The 21,131-nt window shown below is 40.9% G+C and overlaps 1 protein-coding gene across 2 annotated transcripts in view; it reads right to left on the reverse strand.

Annotated features, from left to right (window-relative positions):
• Positions 1-21,019, reverse strand: part of MAN1A2 (mannosidase, alpha, class 1A, member 2) — a 141,032-nt gene extending 120,013 nt beyond the window's left edge. For both annotated transcript variants that reach the window (XM_010567515.1, XM_010567516.1), the window contains exon 1: positions 20,639-21,019. In XM_010567515.1, the coding sequence (XP_010565817.1) occupies positions 20,639-20,946 (308 nt within the window). In that variant the 5' untranslated portion in view covers positions 20,947-21,019. The remainder of the gene's footprint in view (positions 1-20,638) is intronic.
• Positions 21,020-21,131: the final 112 nt, after the last annotated feature.

Here is a 21,131-nt window from a genome sequence, read left to right on the forward strand (position 1 = left end):
GGGTTCTCATGCAAGAGCAATGCATCATCTCTGCTTCCTATTAAAGAAGGCATCTTACAAATAAGCACATTTAGATATAGGACAAAGCAGTCCTGCTGATGCTGATGGCACAGATCAGATACTGAAGCATATGCTCAAGCAGAAATAAAAGGAACCAGAGCACTCCCATTACACAGCAGCAAGCTCTTAAATATTATGTCCAGTCTGCTACTACTGCCAAAAACTAAGTTTCCAATAGGAAAAAAAAAAAAACAAAGAGACAAACCCAGCAACACAAGCCAGGAAGGAAAATAAGACTGGTGCATTCTACAATTTGGCATATATCACAAAAGTTGCTGCAGAGTCTGAAGCATTTCTGTATTTTCCATACCACTCAAAGCTCATCTTTCTCACAGGTCATCATGCTACAATCTTTACAGCAGTTGTTTTTCTTTATTCTACACAAAATTAAGTATTTGTAAACACTCATTTTTCACAATGATAAAAACAAACCTGCATTGATAGCAACTTTTTCCCCAGAAAACCACAGTCCTACTTAAGCTGCCCAATATTAAACAGAATCCTGAAGCTAGCCGGACTTAGGTGGCTAGTTTTATAGATTCAAACACCTGAAAACCAATGAGATCACTGGTTTCTGTTACACCTTAATTCTCACCCTTCTGAACACATGAAGAGCCATATTAAAGGTGCATGTGCAAGTGTAGAACTGGCACTTCATACACTACTTAACATTTTAACATTCTCTGGAATGAAAAGTTTTGGTTTCTCAAAAATATAATTCTTAGATAATTTTTTACCTAAAGAAAATGAATTATGGGTCCCTTTTTGTACACCACCAGCAACTGTTTCAGTATATGCTCTAGGGAAACTTGCACTATGTCTTCAGCACTACAGTGCTGACTTGCTACTCCTTCACCCTCTGTACTAGCTACGTTGCCTGAGAGTTGTGCCAAGACGGAATGCTGGGTTCATAACCTTACATTTGTCCAGGAATTTTGGGAGGGGATGGGGACAGAAACAAGAACGAAGTGACAACAATGGAACTCCAATCATATATGTGCATCACACACGGCATCCTTGCTCTCCCTTCTTTCCTGATCTTCTTTGCCCCAGAATTACAAATCCCCCTTTCGCACATGATACTCCCAGAAGAGGAAAAAAGGTTCCTGGAGGCATGCAGAAAATCTTCAGGAGTGACTGAAAGGACCCAAACAGCCTCCAGAAACTGAACAAGTTTTAAGTAGGAGCCTTAACCAGCTGAGAAATTCCTTTTCCTTCTGCATACCCACATGGTAAAGAAAAGGAATTTCTTAGCACATCTATTGATTACAGCATGCTCTTGTCCAGATAGTTCAGCTCAGTAACAGAACATGTGATATTAGTTTGACTAATAAGCTACAAAGAGTTTTCTAACATTTCACCTGAGGCAGAGAAACAGCAATATATGAGAGAACATTTAAGCAAGAGAAACAGGACTTCAGCTGTTTACCTTCACAAGATATAGCTTGAAAACTTTTCTCCAGCAGATATCAAAGGCTTGCTGAAATCACTGTGTAAGAATGTCACAGAGAAAGCTGCATTAATTCCTTGCAATGGGAAGTGCTAAATATAAACATATTAAATACTTAATATACCAGGATAGCCTCACTCTCCACATGTGGTAGGACAGATGATGCTTCTGCAACATTCCATGTAGACATTATAAGCTTGTTCTAAAATGAAAGAACAAGAGGGGACATACTTGAAAAGAATTTGCCCCCCCAAAAAACCCACCAAAACACCCACACTAAACGTGTGAGTCCAGGAAGAACAACAGTAGAAAGAAGATAACCCCTGATCTACTCTTGTTTTGAAAAAAAGACCAAGCAAACCATAAAACAGACCAAGACGACTTTTCAAGCAACACAATTAAAAAGCGAACACCTCTGTTAACCCACTTTTATAATTAACTTGATTTTATTTTGTTAAGAACAGAGCTTCAAAGTTTCATTTAGTTTCAAATAACAATCAGAAAAAAATATTACTGTGAGCAGTAATATTAGGCTGACTTTTGAAAGTGTCAAGTAAGTAACCCTAAGAACAGAGCTTGGGACACTAGAAAAGAAAAAAGGTGCGCCAAAAATTTTTTGCTGTATAGAATTGTGTTTGGGGGTAGGGGGTGTTTAAGGAAACTAAGAAGCAGCAATCACTAAAAATTATGAAAATCACTTTAATGTCCTAGTGATACAAAATGGTTAAGGCTGGAGATTTACACCCATTAGAGACTCCACCATTTGCACTCATAGAGGATGACAGACTCCTGCTATCAGTTACTATGTAGGTCAACAACAGAGGAAGAGGAAAAATACCTTGACAGGGTTTCACACATATCAGCTTGCAGCAGGAAAAAAAAAAAAGACTTCAGCTACAGTTTCACATTATATTTAAGCTGATTAATACCTAGCTACTGCCAAGTGAAAGGTCCCACTCAGCCTTGCACCAGCTCTGGCACTTGTCAGTGGCTGGTGAACTGATTGAGGGTCTTAACACAGTTAGACTATCTGGGGGCTTCGTAGTGCTCTCCTGGGCATTTGTTTGTTCTGAGCTTTTTTGCATGGACTTAGCTCCCTGAATTAGCTGATGGTGGGGTCGGATGACACCCAAAGCTACCATGGGTAAAGAAGCAGGAGCAATCTTCTCTCTACAGATTAGTCCACACAGCATTCCAGTAACAGAGCCTGCCAGAGACAAATGTGTAAATTGTAGCTTTAAGGGGACTGGTATAACAAGAAATAAAATTTAACTGTAGAGCTCTGAGGTAAACAGTCAAAGCCAACAGTAAAAGGCAAGGATCTGCTGGAAACTGAGGACAACTGGATGAAACCATGGTGAGATAAACAAACTGACTGGACAGCCCACACACCATCTAGAGCAGACATCACCAATGCAAGCATGAGCCGTGGCAGGTTAAGCTTTGGGAAGTTCTTCTGACAAACTCAGAGGAGACCCATCTGCAGACCCAACTTCCAGTCGGAGAGGAGATGACACTGCCTTCACCATCTGCCCCACGTAGAGAAGTCCACCTGCGTGGACTGGTGAGAGAATATCCCTGGATGAGTAAGAGTTGCCCACCATCAGCACAGGTCCCCTCTCCTGATCACCAGCCAGACAGCGCACAGGAATGCAGCCTCCCTGGTGTTGCTGCAGTGAGTCACTGATGGCTGGAAAATTAGTGGTTCTGTAGAAAGAAGTCAACTAGCATGTGAAAGATGCTTGTATGTCCACACATGCTGCTGATTTATTTGGTTACAGATTGGTTGTGTATGATCACAGCATTAATACGATCAACAATAATAGCTGGAATATTGGTTTACATAATAAAGGATATTTTAAGTCTATATTCCTTGTATCGGTCACCATCTCTGTGCAAATCATTCTTTTAAGTTTCAGGGCTTTAGTTGCCCTGCAAAAGCAAGCTCCCTTGCTCCTTATGCTGGTACTCAGGAGACCAGGCAACAAGCCAGTCAGCCAGTGGTGAGCTGAGCCAGCTGAAAAAATCACTGATCATTTCAGGCCAAATCAGGTCTCCTAACTGGCTGACTGCCCAAACACTGCTGTTGGGGCAAGGATATAGGCAAGATTAAATGGCTGGGGACACAGCAGAACAGGACATGAGCATCAGGTGTTAGAGACCTGCATGTTCAGGGATGTTAAATTAGAGCCCAAGCTACAAGGACCATGTTTTCTGCATACAAACTCACATGGCCATTACCCACAGTCATTCCCTCCTCTACCATCACTTCTATCCCCTCACTCAGCCATATGGTTTCCTCTCCTCTAGTTTATCCCAATGATACGGCTTCCTCCATCAGGTAAGAGTCACTCCCCACCATCCCAAATGTTATTTATGCCTTACTGAGCACCAACTTGCTTCAAGTGTCTCCTCTCCCCAAGGCCACTCTGATTAGTCTTTGAAAGTTCACTCAGCCAATGCCTCTTCTGATACCTCAGACGAACAATGTTGATCTTTTTCTACTTAGGGAAAAAGGGGCAGAAAGCAAAAGGCACTATTTCACAGTCATCCCACCCCCTTTTATTTTGCTCTGTGTGCAGTTCCCATCTCCAGGTTCCAAAGAAACAAATTAATTGCTGCTCCTCACCACAACCAAGGCCCCGGCTCAATTTCCTCCTCCAAATTCCTGTTCCTAATCAGGTACTTTTTTCCCTTTTCCACCCCCTATACTGGAAAAATGAGAATTGTATTAACTGAAGCAATGTCCTCTTCCTGATGTCTGTGTTCAAAAGGGGTACCGCAGCAAGTATGGTAGCTCCCTCCTTTTATACCATGAGTCTTCTGCACAGCCTGATCTCCAGCAGTAAGCCACAAGACTCCCACAGACTGAAGAAAAACAGCTGGAGAAAGTTAGCAATTTAAGGCAATAGCCATGATATTAGATAGTCTTAGCCCCAAAACTCTCAATTGTTCAAATATAAAATAAGTTGACAGCAAAAATACACATAAAGAGAGAAAGGCCACTGCAAAGTGAAAGTAGCAAATAGTGTATAATGTAGACTCAGAGATGGCAAACTTTCAGGTAAGCAGATGGTACTAGACTTTTCTGCACGGGAAACCCCCTGGCAGGTCCTACAGAGCTCTAACAAAGTGACTACCCTCACACAGATGTTCTGTTGATGGAAGCTACCACATTTCCATAATGCTATTTTAACTTGCCCAGCCAGAGTTGCTTTGCACATCCCAGAAGCAAGAGTGCTTTAAATATCATATTGGAAGTTCAGGCATACTGCTCAGATTTATCTCCTCCTCCACCTATAATTGTTACCACATAGCTATATGGTAAATTGATACCTCTATTAAAAATAAGTGTATTTAAAATAAGAATGGTAGTCAACATGCAAGGTACCATAAGCCATGCACTAAAATGTTGTATGGCAAAGAGATTGAAGAGGAAGAGGAGGAGGAAAACCGTGCCATCTACCACGAGACTGATATAAGCTCTTCGTTACAGGGGAACAATACTACTAGGGGTGTGCAGCTTAGTCCAAACACAGTTCTACAGCAATTTCTCTTGACTTGCTCCTCTCACCACCAAGAAACAGTTATGCATAACCCTCCTGGCTAATACAGCATCAGTGCTAGTCAATTAGCCTTGCTGTGGCATGGGAGCAGCATTTAATTTATCTGAAAGACACAGATCAGCTCTTTGCACCGCAGGACTGCCAGGATCACACCACTCCCCAGCACTCCCTTCCCTCTATGTGGCAGCAGTTTAAAATGTAGTCCTGCTTCATGGAAACTGGAAGAATTATGGGGCAACAACGGAAAAAAAAATTAATTTTAACTCGGTCTCAGAATATCAATAGCTTTCAGAAGGTATTTTGTGACAAGTTGTGAGAAAAACCCAGACAGGACAGGAGCCGCAGGCAATGTTCCGTTGTTAAACACACTCCTTACTTATTTCAGGGGAAAAAAACAAATATATATATATAGCACTTATACTGTGAGTCAAAAGGATTTCATATGAGAGGACACAGACTGCAGTGTGGATATACTTTTAACGGTAATATTGGATTAATTAAAATAGAAATACTCTAAAAGAAGTTCTAAAAATACTCTAAAAAAAGTTCTCCCATACAGCACCACTGGGACTGGTTAGAAGGAAAGAACAGCAGAGCTTTATACCTCTCTACTTAGCAAATCAGCCAAAACAGTAACTAAAGATAGAGCAACAAAATACCTGGAAATCATGACGTACAGTCTAATCTGCACTGTTCCACAGAGCAACACTGTATCTCATTACTCCCAAAGTTCTTTAATCTTGTCAATAAAGCAGAGGATGAAAGACAACTGTGTGACAAATTATTTAGCCTTCCAGGTGCTTTTAATAAGTTTCCACATTAAAATAATCCACCCTGCTAATAAACTACACAATTTTGATTCAAGAGACAGATAATTAGGTGTTGGGGTTTTTTCCATGTAAAAAAGACTAGAAGAGCAACACTGGATCAGTAACTCCCCACCCAAAAAAATATAACAATGCAAGGCTCACACTTACATGAGCTCAGTACACTTATGAATATGGAAAGCAGTTTTCTGTGCCTCAGAGGAGAATACAGTTCTCATCACGGAATCACAGAAATGTTGAGGTTGGAAGGAACCTCTGGAGGTCATCTGGTCCAACGCTCCTGCTCAAGCAGGGCCACCTAGAGCCAGTTGCCCAGGACCATGTCCAGAGAGCTTCTGAATATCTTCAAGGATGTAGATATCATTACCATAAATTACGCAGTGGAGTTTCCTCATATGTGAGCAAACTGCAGAGAATATGAGTGATAACCTTCACTCTCAAAAAGACACCTTCCCAGTTGCAATGTCTTCCCAACTGAACTAACAATATTGTTGACAACCAACTAGGTTAGTAAAATCCAGCACATAGTTGTGGCCAGTACACCCACCCTGATAGAAAGTAAAAACTCTCTGGCCATGGAAGAGAGGAAAAAACCCAGAGGCCACAGGTTGGAAGCTGAACTGCCCAGTGATGCCACATTACTGTCAGCAGGTACACGCATCAGGAATAGAGAAGTGTTGACCCTCGGCCAGTGGGGATTAAAATTACCATCTATGACCACAGGCCAGATTCGATGAGGGTATAAATGGGGCCCCTCCAGAGGGCATTTTGAGCCAGTCCTCCTCGGAGCAGCGGGTCTGCAGTCGGGGACTCTCCCCTTGGGTCGGGTCGCTGTCCTAGGTAACTCCTTGAGGTTGAGAGCCCTCATCTAGGTGAGCGATACGCACATTTTGAGTCATCATTTCTAAACCTTAAGAACTCTTAAGTCAGCTATGTAGCACTAATTCCCCTTACATCATTGAGCCTGTGGTTCACTAATGTTATCGGAGTTCTAACCAACCTCTTTTATTGAAGAATAAAATCTGGTTTTAACACCTGCTTGATTTGATTGCGTGTGTCTCCGTGACAGTAGTCTAAGGAATGACTGACCCATAAAAAAGGTAAGGATGTTAGCATCACGATGGTAAACACAACAGACGGCAAAAAAAAAGTATAGAAGAGGAAATTGTGATGTGTAAAATACTCTTACACATTACAACTAAGTCAGTTCAAGACAACTTGGCATTCTTTGGGAACTGCTGAGCAGATCTTTGTTCATACGCATCTGCAATAAATATACTGTCAGGACACAAGAAGTGAAAGAAAATACAGCAAACGAGCAATGTTTCAGTAGTATATATATATAGAACTCTAGTATAGTAGTACATCTAGTATATACATCTAGAACTATCATGGATGTTTTTCATAAACCTACAATAAAATTAACAGATTAAACTAAAGCAATGAAATGTTGATTAACAGCTATCAGTGCTATTTCCAGTACCAGTGAAATACTTTAAAATATTTTACAGACTATATATACAGGGTTTAGATGTATGCAACAATAGATGAGTTGGACACAAACTACTCTTGACATGACCAAGACAGAAAATACACAGAAGTACTGTAGCCCAGAACATGAACCTAAAACAACCAAAGAGCTTGGGATATAAAATGTCTCAGCAATTTGACCTTTGAATTGTCTTCATCAACAGACTCTCAGATTTTTCAGAGAGCTTTATAAACAGTACATAGTATACACTGTGTTATCTTCCTCTGTTAATTTGCTTAATACAATCACATATACATCCAGCATGTGAAGTCAATTTTCTTCCTTCTCCACCATTGCTGTAGTCAACTTTCTAAATTCCCAGCAACGAAATGCAGCTCATGGACAGTTGTAGTCATATGTTTGATTCCTCTAAGATTTTAAATTAATCTGTTTCATTAACTCAAATGATTACGGCAACTTCCTTACCTCCTTCATGTAAAAGAGGTCATTTCCCTAACAAATATGTTATCCATAATATAACAGTACATAACTAAGAAAGAGATGACTCAAACAAGGTAACATTGTTGATTTGACTAATGGAAACTCTGGAACTAGAAAACAACCCACAACTCTTTCCTTCAGTGGCTGTAAGCAACAAAATCATGTTTATTTTGAGAAGTTCAGACCCAATAGTTTCAAACATACTGGTCCAGAGTAAACAAGCATGCAGTCCCAAGATCACCAAACCAAGAGATTCAACTCTTTACAACCCAAAGTCCAGTGTGACTTTGGGCTCCGCTCCACCAAAACCAAACTGTTACTTTATGACAGGATACTTTCACAGCTGTAAGCCACAAAAAGGTAGGAAGAAGAGTGAAATTGCTGAGACACCAACTTAATTCAAGAGAAAAATATTGACTCCAAAAGGCATAAAATCTCAGAAAAAAAGGGGGAGGTGGAATATGTTGACTCAGCAAGATCAAGAATCAACCCACTCCAAGAATCAAAGGAGGCTGATATTTTCCTACCTTACACCTTCCACGCCAGCAGGGACTCATCGAGTTGGTAAGCACACTAATCCTCAGTAAACAGCCTGACTGGCAAGGTTCTCTGCACAAGCCAGCAAATAATTGCTGTGTATCTCCTGCCTGAAGAACCTCTGTGTATGCTAGAAGATGCCGAATGCATACCCATGGCAACTTTATAGAGAAAGACTCTATTTCTGAAGATCAATGCTGTAGCAAATGCCACATCCTTGCAGCCATGGTCATGCATGGAAGTTTAATATTAGTTGGAAGATCTTTCCAAACCTAAAGATGCTGCAAAATCAAGCACTCAGACTAGGAAATGTCACCTTCAGTCATTATTGTTTCGGATTCCAGAAAGAAGGGATGGGAGAAAAAAATAAATACCATGGTTTGTGTTCTTTAAGATAGCCGTCAAAGCCTAGTGTAGCTTCCCTTCTTGAGGATTTCTTAAGTTTTATGGAGACATGTATTTAGTCTTGCTTCTCAGAGGTTAAAGTTCAGTCATTCTTAGTGGGTTAAAAGAACATGAGGCCATATTAGCCATCCATCACCACAACGTGTCGGGACCACATCTAGACTTTGTGGGAGAAAGGTTGGGGCAAAGGCTATCTGTGATCTGAAAAACAGCACAGCATAAAGGAACATAAGAAAAAATTCCAGGTTATGCTTCCACCCAATTCCTCCTATCCTTCCCTCCCCTCTCAGCCTTCCCATCTCCACATAGCAGAGAAGATAGCGATGTCTCAGACTCCACGACCATTGGACAGCACTTGCCACCTCCACAGCCCTGTTTTATTTCAACTGTTGAGCACTGAACTGAAAACAGTAAGGTCAAATTGCTAAAAATAAGCAACCGATTCTATAAAAAGGAGAGGTAGAGCAAAAACTGAAAATATAACCCCAAAAACCGTCTGCCACAAATGTTTTTGAACAGTCTGATGTAAACATAAGGCTTTCTAAATCTCAAAAGACATTCTATTTTAAGCATTATTGAACCCACCCGAAAGCTAGTGAGGCAAGGTTATGGCTGGTGCAGTTTAAGGCAATTTTTCAAGGCAGCTTGGAAGAACTCTACTTGCAGTCTGCACAGTTTCCAGAATTTTTTCTTATTAACAGAAGTCAGATAGAAAAATGAATTTGTTAAGTATCAAATTTAAGGAATACTTTGATTTTTTTATGCTTCCACATATTTTCTAGTTACTAGAACACTAGACAATATTACATAGTTTGCTTTTTTCTAAAAATTCCATACTACGAACCCATGAAGGTTCAAAACAAAATTGCTAGGGAAGCAAAGAACAGCAAGTAATTACGACTTACTCAAAAATCATACACACCACTTTGGAGTTCGGGAGGGTTGTTCGTTTGTTTACTTGGTAGTGTATGAAAGGAAGCTCCATAGATAATTCCTTGGGTTTTTTTCCTTTCAAACTCAAAAGGCACACTAAATTTTTCCAGGATCACCACCAGCAAATTCTAGAGTATGAAAAATTTTGAATAAAATGACATACCTTAATGGACTAAATTGCAATCTTGTCCTGGGGATCGATCAGGTGACTTGCATCAGTATCTGAACCTCCCAGACCAAGGAAAGGTGGCATTTTCTTTGCAGTGCCCCAAGTTTCTCCTGCAAGTGTTCCTGCAGGTTACATTACCACTTGAAACGTCACATATTTCATTGAGCATAATGATTCAGGCATCTTGCCAAATTGACACGAATATGTCAAGCCTCATTTTTCTTTGTAATAGCAGTAGACTGGATGATCTAGTCCCACTGTAGTGTGATGGCCAGATGCTATTCTGAGAAAATTATGTCTAAAGAGGGGATGGGGCGTGTCAAGCAAACAGCTATGCATAACTCCAATAGCATATCCATCTGAATAAAATTAGTGCTCAAGTGATTTATAGAAACCAAAATAAACATATGAAAAGACTGCAAATGTACAAAAACCAGAGCAAACCAAGGACCTGGGGTTCACATGTTGTGTTCCTAACAAACACAAAGTCACCATTAGGCATTTGACTGAGTCAATAATCTGTTCCCATCGCCTACTTTGGCCAGCAAGCAGCTATCAAATGCTGCAATGCCAACAAAGGACTGGGTAAAAGCCAGCCAGAAGCATTCCAGGTTCTCTTCATCACTGGTTTTTTGTTGTTGTTTTTCACATCAAGTAATACCAACAATAATGGGGTGATATGGGGGGTTTTGTTAGGTTTTGGGTAGGGTTTTTTGGTGGGTTTTGGTGGTTGTTTTTTTAAAAAGAGCTTCCTTTGGTTACCAGTACAACTTTGAATGATTCCCAACCATTCTGTTCACCAATATCACTACAAGAAAAAGCTGAACCAAGTTCATAACAGAAGTTATTTATAAAAACTTCCAGTAGAAAAATCAGTCACCTCATTAGCCATTGGTTTTAAAGTTTCACATGCAAGTATTGAAATGACAGCAGTGACAACTGATTAACAGCTTCACTAAGAGGTTTATAGATATCACATATACAGATACCTTGGTATCCTTCCATAGGTATCAGTCCCTCAGTATAAGAAAGTTCCCAGACATGTTATAAAACTAAATAAAAAAAAAAAAAAGATTCTCAGTTATCAGGGTGACAGTTATTGCAGTACAGTTAAGTTCCCTTCCATCATCTGGGATGTGAATTAGTAATTCATTTCACACAGAAACAGGCATAACGTTCATACTCTATGAACTTTTCACTGCCCTGATCTGGACCAGCTTAACAATTATAACAGTTAGTAGATCCAACTTGACTGTTTTTAAGTACCTAAATCAGTATTTTTAACAGTTCGGAGTAACAAAAACCAGTTAAAATAATGTGCAAGATATAGTGATAAAACCAAAGTTAAAAATTTGTTTTAATTCTTAGCACTATTTCTTATTTATTTTGATTTTTCCTATTTACTGGAAAATGGCTGTTTCACAGACCCATTAATATTTTAATTGCCATGGATTCCATTGTCTCTAGAAGGTAGCATTATTCACAAAAGTAGAAATCTGAATTCCTTGAACACCCTTTATAACATCAGAACTCCATGATGCAGAAGAGCCCACTTACCCCTCTGCAGTATTTTCTTCTCCAGAACACTGTACATTGCAATTCAGAATTCAATACATGCGTTACTTAATAATTTGGAGAACACTTTCCACTCAAATAGAAGCCAATGACAGCAGAACAGATGCCTTTAGGAAACTAAGGATGTGTGATTATAGCACTGGGAAAACAGACACATGCTCGCATCATCTGCAATTATTAAGTTTAGAATTAAACAGTCTTCATTGTTTCCAAGATAAACCCGATTAACAAGAGATTTAAAAGGTCACTAGAAACATGGTTCTTAGTCAAACTAGTTCACGCTATCATTTCTTCAGGACTGAATTTTCTCTTTCTTTAGGAAAAAAAAGGGGAGGCAAGGGGGAGAAAAACATCGTATCTTATCCAGGAAAATAACTGCCCTCTTCTCTAAGAAGCATCTTTCCCACTACTTTCGCCATCTCAAACAAGCCCAGAGTGTGGTGAGTGTTTTTTCAAGTTTTGTTTTTAAAGCACAGAGCAAATTTTACGTCATAAAAATAATGAAAACAAGCAGGAAGTTTGTGCTCCAGAAAGTCAGCTCTGGATTTGATTTTTTTAAATATATTACAGAAAGGATGCAAGCATTCTGGAGCAAAAGCAGATTCCCTAACTTGCATAGGGAAAGTAGTAAATAGCACTCAAGATGTAATGCATTTGTAAAGGCATATTACACATCCAGAAAAGTCTGCTGAAGAAACAGCACGTGCTGTAAGCTATTCTTAGGAGCCAACAAACCTAAACCATGAGTACAACCCAGTGTATTCAGCACAAGTTTACTTATCCAGCAGGATATTCAGAGCAAGAACATGGCAGATGTGATCCTCCCCTTCCCACTGCAGGATTTAAGGGATATGCCACTCCCACAGGCAAGATGTTTTTCTTACCCTTTGTGAGCACATTCAGTTTGATCCAATAAAAAGTAAAACGGATTAGTTTGATTTACCACTGATGGTCACCTGCTCATAAGTGGCCTGACTGTACACTTCAGCAGTTAAAACATGTCAGCAGATCCCAGAGAAAAAGGATAACAAATTACTGAGAGAGAGAAACTACTTATGCAGCTTGCCTGTGCAAACTTCAAATGCCTTGCTGGCCTACAAACAGTGCTAAACCTCAGCTGAGATGAATGTCATCTTGCAAAAGTCTTCCAAGTTGCTACCAGCACACATTAAATGTGAAAATTGACATTCCTGTGTGCTGGTGTTAATAGACACAAAGTAATCTCATTTACAAGCTCTTAAATCATTATACAGCAAGAAAATAGTTGCATCGTATGCACTCCCTTAAAGCTGTAATTTTGCTCATGCCATACTGATCAGATTACATAACATTAAGCCAAATGAAAACCTCAAACTTGCTCTCTTGAATAGCATCATAGAAAATAGCTACCTGTCCATTGTAAGCCTCAATGGCAGCACTACAGCAAGGAGTTGGAGAAGCATTTGCAAAATCCTCTGGTGGTTTAAGAGGTGACTACCAAGTAAGAAAGCACATAAAACATTAATGAAACTAATGCTGAATACCATATGCAAGGTAATCCAGTTCATGACTTTGCATAATAAAAATATTTTTAAAAAATTAAGGCAGCAAGACAGAATCATAAACACAAGTCAACATTTGGGCAAATAAATCTTGTAAGGAGGAGAACTAACATATCCCCATACTTCATGCATCAATGGCCTTTAGCTTTCTGTCCTGTTTCCTACTGCCTCAGTAACGCACCCCATCGCTAGTGGCACCCCATAAAACCCAGCTCTTTCCTGCCACAGGGTTAATTTCCAACCACCCTTCTCCAGCGATCAGTGAAGAGCAGAGGACACGAGCTGCGGCTGGTTCAGAGGTACACTTGTGCCGACTGACTAGCAGCAGACCAAGTACCACAAATGACTCTGCAGACCATAGCTGTGAATCTTCCTTCAGCACTGTCCCTATATAAGGTCTTTCACCCAGCACTGATATACACACAAGATACAGAAACATACTTATTTGGACAGGTCACCCTTTGCTGCTGATAGATGTTACGGAGGATAAAGACGGAATAGAGAACAGAACAGGGTCAGTGAGCCCTACAGGTGAACATATAGCACAGCCATGTAAGCTTTGTTTGCTTAGAAGACAAGGCTAAAGATACCTTTAAAAAGCAGTCTCTGGCTTAGAAAAGAAGGTTAATAAATAACCTAAAACACATCTTCTCAATTTTTTTTTTTTCCAAATTTTAGAAACAACAGCATACCTGGTTAAGTACTCAAAAAACAAGAATGGAAGTTACCACAGAAAATTGTCTCCCCCCCCCCCTTTTTTTTTTTTTTTTTTTTTTTTTTGAGATCTTCAAATACTAAATAATACAAATAATACAGACCTCCAGATCTTTACTGGAGTGAATGGATGAAGCTACACAATTTGCTCGGTACAGGACACTAGATCAGACAACAACATACAGACAAAAGGAATCAAAAGCCTACAAATTTTATGAGCAAACATATATTACAAGAACTTAGCAGTTCTCGAAGCTTGTTCCAGTATCTCCCCCCGCCCCGTGAATAAGCGTATTTGCTCTCAATACAGTAAGATAATAAAGTAAAATCTATTTGTTGAATTTGAAGACAAATAGCAGAAGTCATATTGATCAAATAAGAGGTAAATAACTACATTGCAAATGCAGGTACTTTGGAAAAGTTACAATCATACAGGACATTTGAAGCCCTCAGACTTTTTATTGCAAGGTTTGGGGCAGCAGGAGAAAGGTACTACTGATTTTTCCCTTTTCTTGGCCTTACTACCCTGTTGGCCTGTTGAACACTCGTCTCCCCACAAACAGTTAACTTGCAACAGAACTCTGAATTTTAGTAATAAAGTGATAATCTAGTTAATGAATTAAGACACATGATAGCACTCGCTTGAGCCTGCAACTGGAAATGAAGGGAAAAGAACAAATCCCACGAGCTATATCCAAACACATGCCCTCAAGTTCCCACTTTGTTAGCCTGAATAACTGCTGTGCGAAACAGCTGCCTGCCCATCAGACCAGGCTTTTCTCAACATTGAGAGCTGCAATAATGAAAGCGTGGGCTGGTGGAATAAAAGCGCTGACTGTGTTTTGGACTTCATGGGCTTCTTAGGGAAGGACATAAGAAGAGAAGAAAGGAGTTACAAAATTTTTTCCTCTTTGCTCATATTCAGTCACAGTTCAATTGTTATGAAAACATGTACACATACAACACATGATGCCACCAAACTTGTAATTAGGTTTACATACATTTGTTGTAAGGAAGCAAAAACCCATAGCTCAGAACTAGCTGAGTAGGATCGAGATGTTTGTATTTTCTACAGGAAAGTGAGAGGATCAGAACATGGGAGAACTCTTGTAATGCAATATGCCCACAACTAGCTGTGCTGCTTACTATTGCCTGCACTGTTACCATCATCAAGCAACCCACATTTATGCTAAAGTTCTTTTGAGATTTTAATCTACAAAACTTCGAATGAACCAAAGTGCTACTGCCTCCCACCCACTAGCTGGCCTAAACCCAGCCAGCAGGCTTTCTGCAGTTTTCCCACGCCTGATTGTTTTCCAGCATGTAGACAAAGTGTAGATCATGCAGAAAACCAACAAGTTAAAACTTTTTTAAATTTACTTTTTTTTTTAAACTGGAAAGGATAAGAACTGGAGAACACCAGCTCTCGACTCTTCTCTTTCATAATACAGGAAATACTTTGACAAACTGGAGTACAGCAAGATAACTTGAAGAAAGCAGCACTCTACATATGATGTAGGCTGTTCAGCAGATGGGGGGGGGAGGAGGGAGGATATCTAGACAGATGGTCTGGAATTTGCATTTTGTAATTCAAAGATGAAAGCATTTCTCAGCCTACAACATAATGCGCTAATTTCAGCAGAACCTTAGAAATAATACAAGGGGGTACCTCTCCCACAGTCCAGTAAAACTTCAGGAGAAATTCAAATTGAGTTTAAGAGTATAATGTGGGGATTCCAGAAGAAATCAAGAGAAATCATACTCCCAAAAATCTTCAAGTACCAGCATCATTTCTCAAGCCTCTGCTCAAAATGGAGTCCCGAATAGAGAATAACATGTAGCCACTAAAAACTGAGAAAAGTCTCCAGATAAAGATAGCCAGTGTTCTTGCAATAGCTTCAACAGCTGAAGACTGGCACCAGTTAATGACTTCTTTGCCCTAGACATAGCAGATGTTTCTGAACCCCGACTTGGAACCTACTACTCCTGCCCTCTTCAGCTCCATAGGTGTCACCACGAGGACCTGCATCTCCTGCACGTTGCACCCGAAAGATGCTTTGCTTCTAGATCAGGCACCTCACCTTAAACTCAGTGCCCACATTTCAGAGAGACTGTGGCAGCTACTCTGAAGACAGACTCAACTTCACGCAATGAAAAATTGGACAGAGAAGGAATTGGGGCCCAGACCCTACAGTGGCTCCTGATTTTTCAGGGGAAGAACCAGGTTCTCCAAGTCACAATAGCAAATACTCTTAATTACACTAATGAGCTGTGCCTCAAGTAAAGGTGGGAAAGGAAGAGCAAAGAGCACTTTTATACTTGATGGCATGGCAGAGGATGACAGGAGACACTGATCCCACTGAGTAATAGAGGTTAAATTATCTCCTCTGCCCGCTTCTACTATGGCTAATTAAGTCATACAGACCAGAGAAGATAAAGGTATTCAGAAGCAGCATATTAAGCCTTTCATGTTTCTTTAAAAAAAAAAAAAATGCAGGATTTCAAAGAAGAAATTAAGACTGAAAGCTCTTCAGAATAATTTTTGTTACTTTCACCTCCTAAAAGTAGAGCCGGCAGCCGCTACTGCCGTAGAGCCAAACATATATTGAGCAACAGAAGAAAGAGCACTTTTAGACTATTGCCATACAGCTGCTGACCCCAAACTGGTCATATCAGACTGTTGAGCTTATATCTTTGCATAACACAGAAGTCAATATTCCTTAGCTTGACAGAAGCAAAGTCAAACGTATGATTTACACTGATCTATACCTACTCACACACAGAGGCCAAGGCAGTTGCGGTGGTCAGTTGTATTAGCAGCACCTGCTATCAATCTGATGACATGAGGGCTGGTGCGTGTTTTGGTTTTTTTTAAACACAGGCAGGAATTATGACTCGAAGTAATACACAGGAATCTAGCAGCTGAAGATACAGCTCTGCAAATTCTGAAGGACTGAATTGTTGGCACAACAGTAGTCCAAGTGCTGTTACAAAGTGGCTTTGCAGCTTTGAGCTCATAAAATTACATTATTCGTTGCCTTAAGATTAATGTACTTTTACCACAGAAATGATCTTAACTTTCGTCAAGTAATATAAAGAGCCACTGCTCGACACATCATTAAAGAAACAAGTCTGCTCAATTTCCATATTACAGATAATCTTATTTCAAAAAAAATATGATAAATCAAGGAGATTACAGGACATCTGCATTCTCACTCATTTACATGAGATGCCAAGAAACCGTAAGCATGTTTTGTTTTGGTTCCAAAGCTATCTTTCAGACCTGGTACTGAAGAATAAAATACCTACGGCGGCTGGAAACTAACTGGGTAGTGAGAAACACCTTAAGTGGTTTTGTGTGGCAGGGGAGATGCTGAAGTTTAGGAGAAGTGACAGTTAGCTAAAACCGTGTAACAAATTTTGAGTGACGCACAAGTTTGTTTGGCAAGATGTGTCTTCAAAACTGTGCTGCTCTCGTTCCAGAACCTCTGCAATATCCTATTTGAAATGGAGAGAAATTCATCTTTGGGAAATGAAATCAATTTTTAAAAAGCGTGTGTATGCACATATCTTCACAAGTCCTGGACTAGTCTTTTCTACTATCCCTCCTCCCAGAGGCAAAATTTTGTGGTACACCTTTCCAACAATATTAACCCATTCCTCATGCATTATCCTGCAAGTGCACACGAAGAGCTTAGCCATGAAATGAACAGCTAAAAATAAGTGCTAACTTGCACTACAGCCCATCCATTTCCCAAAACATAAATTGCAGTTACATTCCAGATTTTAAACATCTTCTTACAAGAAAGTTGTTTTTCTTTGGACAATAGGCAAGGACACTATCATCCTTGAACAAATACTTAAGACCATCAGGAAGGGAGTGGGGCTTCCCCCCCCTCTTTCTTCCTGGAAGGGGAGAAGTGAAGAGGGACAGGAGGGGTAAAAAAAACCCAACAGGTTAATGGAAGATGCAAAGTGAACATTGCCAAGGGGCAACCACTATAATAATAATAATAAAAACACTCAAGAATGTCAAGGGTGCCCAGGGGAAGAGGTGGGAAAGCAATGTGAGGAATACAGAGAAGGTCCAGCGAGAACCACTGTTTGTACACCCAACACTAAAGCATGGCTGCATGACAACCCTCTACCTACAGCATTGCTATATTTTGCTAGAAGATAGAAACATGAATATCCTCCAATAGCCTACAAAGCTCAAAATTTAAGGGGCAGGGGAAAATGAGCATTAAAATATTATAGCCTATACACCAAGGGAGAAACATCATAATGATATGTGGGTTTTATCATTTGATAGAGGTCAATACGAGCATTCACAGAAGAAACACTTTCCTTTAGTCACCAAATCAACACACCTGTCATTTCATGATCAAGTATATACTTCATATGAATGACCTTAGATCTCTGATCTGATTTCTTCTGAAGACCCACAATTCTTGGAAATACAGCTTGTCAATCTATCATCACACTTCACATCTTAGACCGCATCCTCCTTTGTATTACCAGTAGGTTAATTTCTCTTGATCTTTTGTACCATAACTCCTCAGCACCATCCAAAAAACAACACTTACAGAGTAGCTGACACTTGACTTTGCTCCTTGATAGTAAGCTGAAGAAAGTTTTCCCTCCCAAACTGAGATAACAAGTAATCTAGAATTCACTGCTGAAGACCCTATACTTTCTCAAAATACCATCTGTCAATGTCCCTGTAATCCACGAGCAGGAACTGAGCAATGAAAATGGCAACAGGTGTTTTCATTTATGGAAAACAGTCACCACAACAGCTCCAAGCTAGCAAATAGCCTGTTGATAAGACTATGTGGTAATAAGCCAAACACATTGCTCCAACAGTAAAGCACATAACCTTGCTTCACAATGCATATTGTGGCATTCACACAAGTGCCTTACAAGCAGGTTAAGCAGGCAGGCTTTTTTAGTAGTTAAGATATGCTTGGAGTAATCCAATGGTTTGCAGAGCTAAAACAACATGAATAGTATCTATTCTTGCTCAAATAGCAACTCAAAAGGCAGCAATAAAAAACTGGACATGACAGGGACAATTTGGGAAGGGGGGGAGGTACACACATTTATATCTAATGGAGGAACCACAGGAGAGTTAACTGATGACAGTATAACCGCTTAGTTTAAGAACAAATCCCAAACAAGCAAAATGCATTTAGCTCCGGCAGTTGTATGTTACTACTTATCTACGGGACAGAAAAAATTAGTACGCACTTCATTACTAAACCTGTATCCTCCGTAATTACACTTAAAGAGGAAACCTGAAAAGGACCCACATAAGTAGGTTAATCAAGAGCATCACACTCTAGAACTATCGGCATCAACAAACGCCTTTTTCTACAGCCCATCTACTGGGCAACAAAAGGTACAACAGTCACAGCTGGAGTTTTGAAAATTTCTGAACTCTTCTTTTTGTATCATCTGTCTTCTATTTTAGACCCTGATTTTGACTGCATGTACTACCACAGCGACTGGGGAAGCTAAGAAATAAGATCACAAAAAACAAAAAGCCTGTGAAAGATGAGAACTTCAGAGGCATATTAGAGAGTGTCTAAACCTATATTTTGTGCAACATTTAACTGCAGCAGCGACTAACATCATAGACAAAAGAAGTCCTTGTTAAATACTAAGCACCCATGCCCTTTCCGTTAGGGAGAAAGGGCTCATGACAAGTGCCCCAAGACATCCAACGGCAAAGATGCCTTAAGGAAAAATACCATAGTATTCAGGTAGACTTTATCACCCATAACACATGAATAAAAAGAGGCAATTATACCCTCTCCTTTTAATCTAGCACAAATAACCTTTAAATAATTCTTCTGTCATGTCAACAGGATATATTTTAAAACGTTCTCAAAGGAACACTATCAGCATAAGTAACCTTTCTTTAAATTTCACTGTATTACTAGTTTGAGTATGGAAGAGCATATATTTTATCACCCGTCACCATCACATTTTATATATCCTTGACAGTGAAGAGAGATCAGTCAGCTTCCCTGTGATCCAGGCACTAGGGTAGGATTTAAGCAATTAAAGTATGTTAGCAGCAAACATACTGTATAACCCTCATTTAAGTTTTCTCAATCTCAGTTTTGAAGGCTTAACTTCACATGACCCAGTCTTGAACATTTAGAGGCTTGCACGGCACAAAGCTTTAGGTGGCCCCAAAAAGCTATGAGCAGCGTGACATTTACCTTTGTTACTCTTAACTACTATTTTATCTCCGGTTTCTTTACACTGGCAAACGCAAACAAGGAAACTTAGCCACCCGCACCTCCAATTGTCTGGAACAGCATTATAACGAGCGATTTTTAGGGGCCAGAAAAGGCGATTGTGCCATCCACACAGACTAGTTCTGTGTCCTGCGTGTCGCAGGCTGACAGCCTCTGGGTCACAGCATGAAGTCTTTGTCAGATCAAAGTTCTCACTGCACTATTCAGCAACAAGCAGCTGTTTTGGGTGAGCACATAAAAGCTATAGAAAAGATGCAGCAGGTTTTCAGTCACCATCTCCACAAATGCCGGAACTTAACCCCCTTCCTTCCACGACCGACCCAGGGAATGGGCTCGGGCGAGGAAATAAATCGGTCGCTGGAAGAGAGCTCCTATTTATCCTCCCAGCCCTGGCTAGCCAGCAGGCTAAATCCATGCCAGAAAAGAAAACATGGAGCCACAGCTACATATGGCAGCTGGAGGACACAAGGCTAGCGCTCACAAGTTGATACACGCCGGGAAGGACGTGAGGATGCCGGAGAGAGGAGCGACAGCAGTGCGGGAAGGACCTATTCTAACGCATCTCCCCTTCCACCCGCGGTCCCGCTCCCACGGGGGACCCGCTGGCCGCCGTTACCTACCTGTGCCGGTGCTCGTCGTGCCCTTGCCCGTGGATGAGGAAGCCGCCGAGGTTCTTGCCCCCTTTGCTGGTGTCCACATGAGGAATGAGCACATCCTCCAAGCCCAGGTCAAAGCGCTTGTGCTTCGAGGAGTCGGGGAGGAAGAAGAACGCCCCGAAGCACAGGGTGATGAAGGCACTAAGAATAAGGAGCAGGATAAATTTTTCGGAGAGTCTCAAGGTAGCCCTGTGGTGCGGGAAGGCGGAGGCCCCCAGGTTCAGGGGGGGCAACCTCCGCCCGGAGAGCGGCAGCAGGGCGGGAGTGGTCATCCTTCCGCTAACGACCACCCGGCGGGGCCCGCCTCAGCCCCTCAGCAGCCCAGCCCGGGCCCGGCTCCGGCTCGGTTCGGCCACCTCCCGGCCCGGCGCGGGGGCTGAAGGCGGCTTCACCATCCTCCCCACGGGTACCGGGCCGCGTCCCCCCCCCCTCGCCCGCCGAACCACCGAGCGGGGGA

This window comes from Haliaeetus leucocephalus, unplaced genomic scaffold (assembly GCF_000737465.1).
Source record: "Haliaeetus leucocephalus isolate CR32 unplaced genomic scaffold, Haliaeetus_leucocephalus-4.0 Scaffold228, whole genome shotgun sequence".
NCBI lineage: Eukaryota > Metazoa > Chordata > Aves > Accipitriformes > Accipitridae > Haliaeetus > Haliaeetus leucocephalus.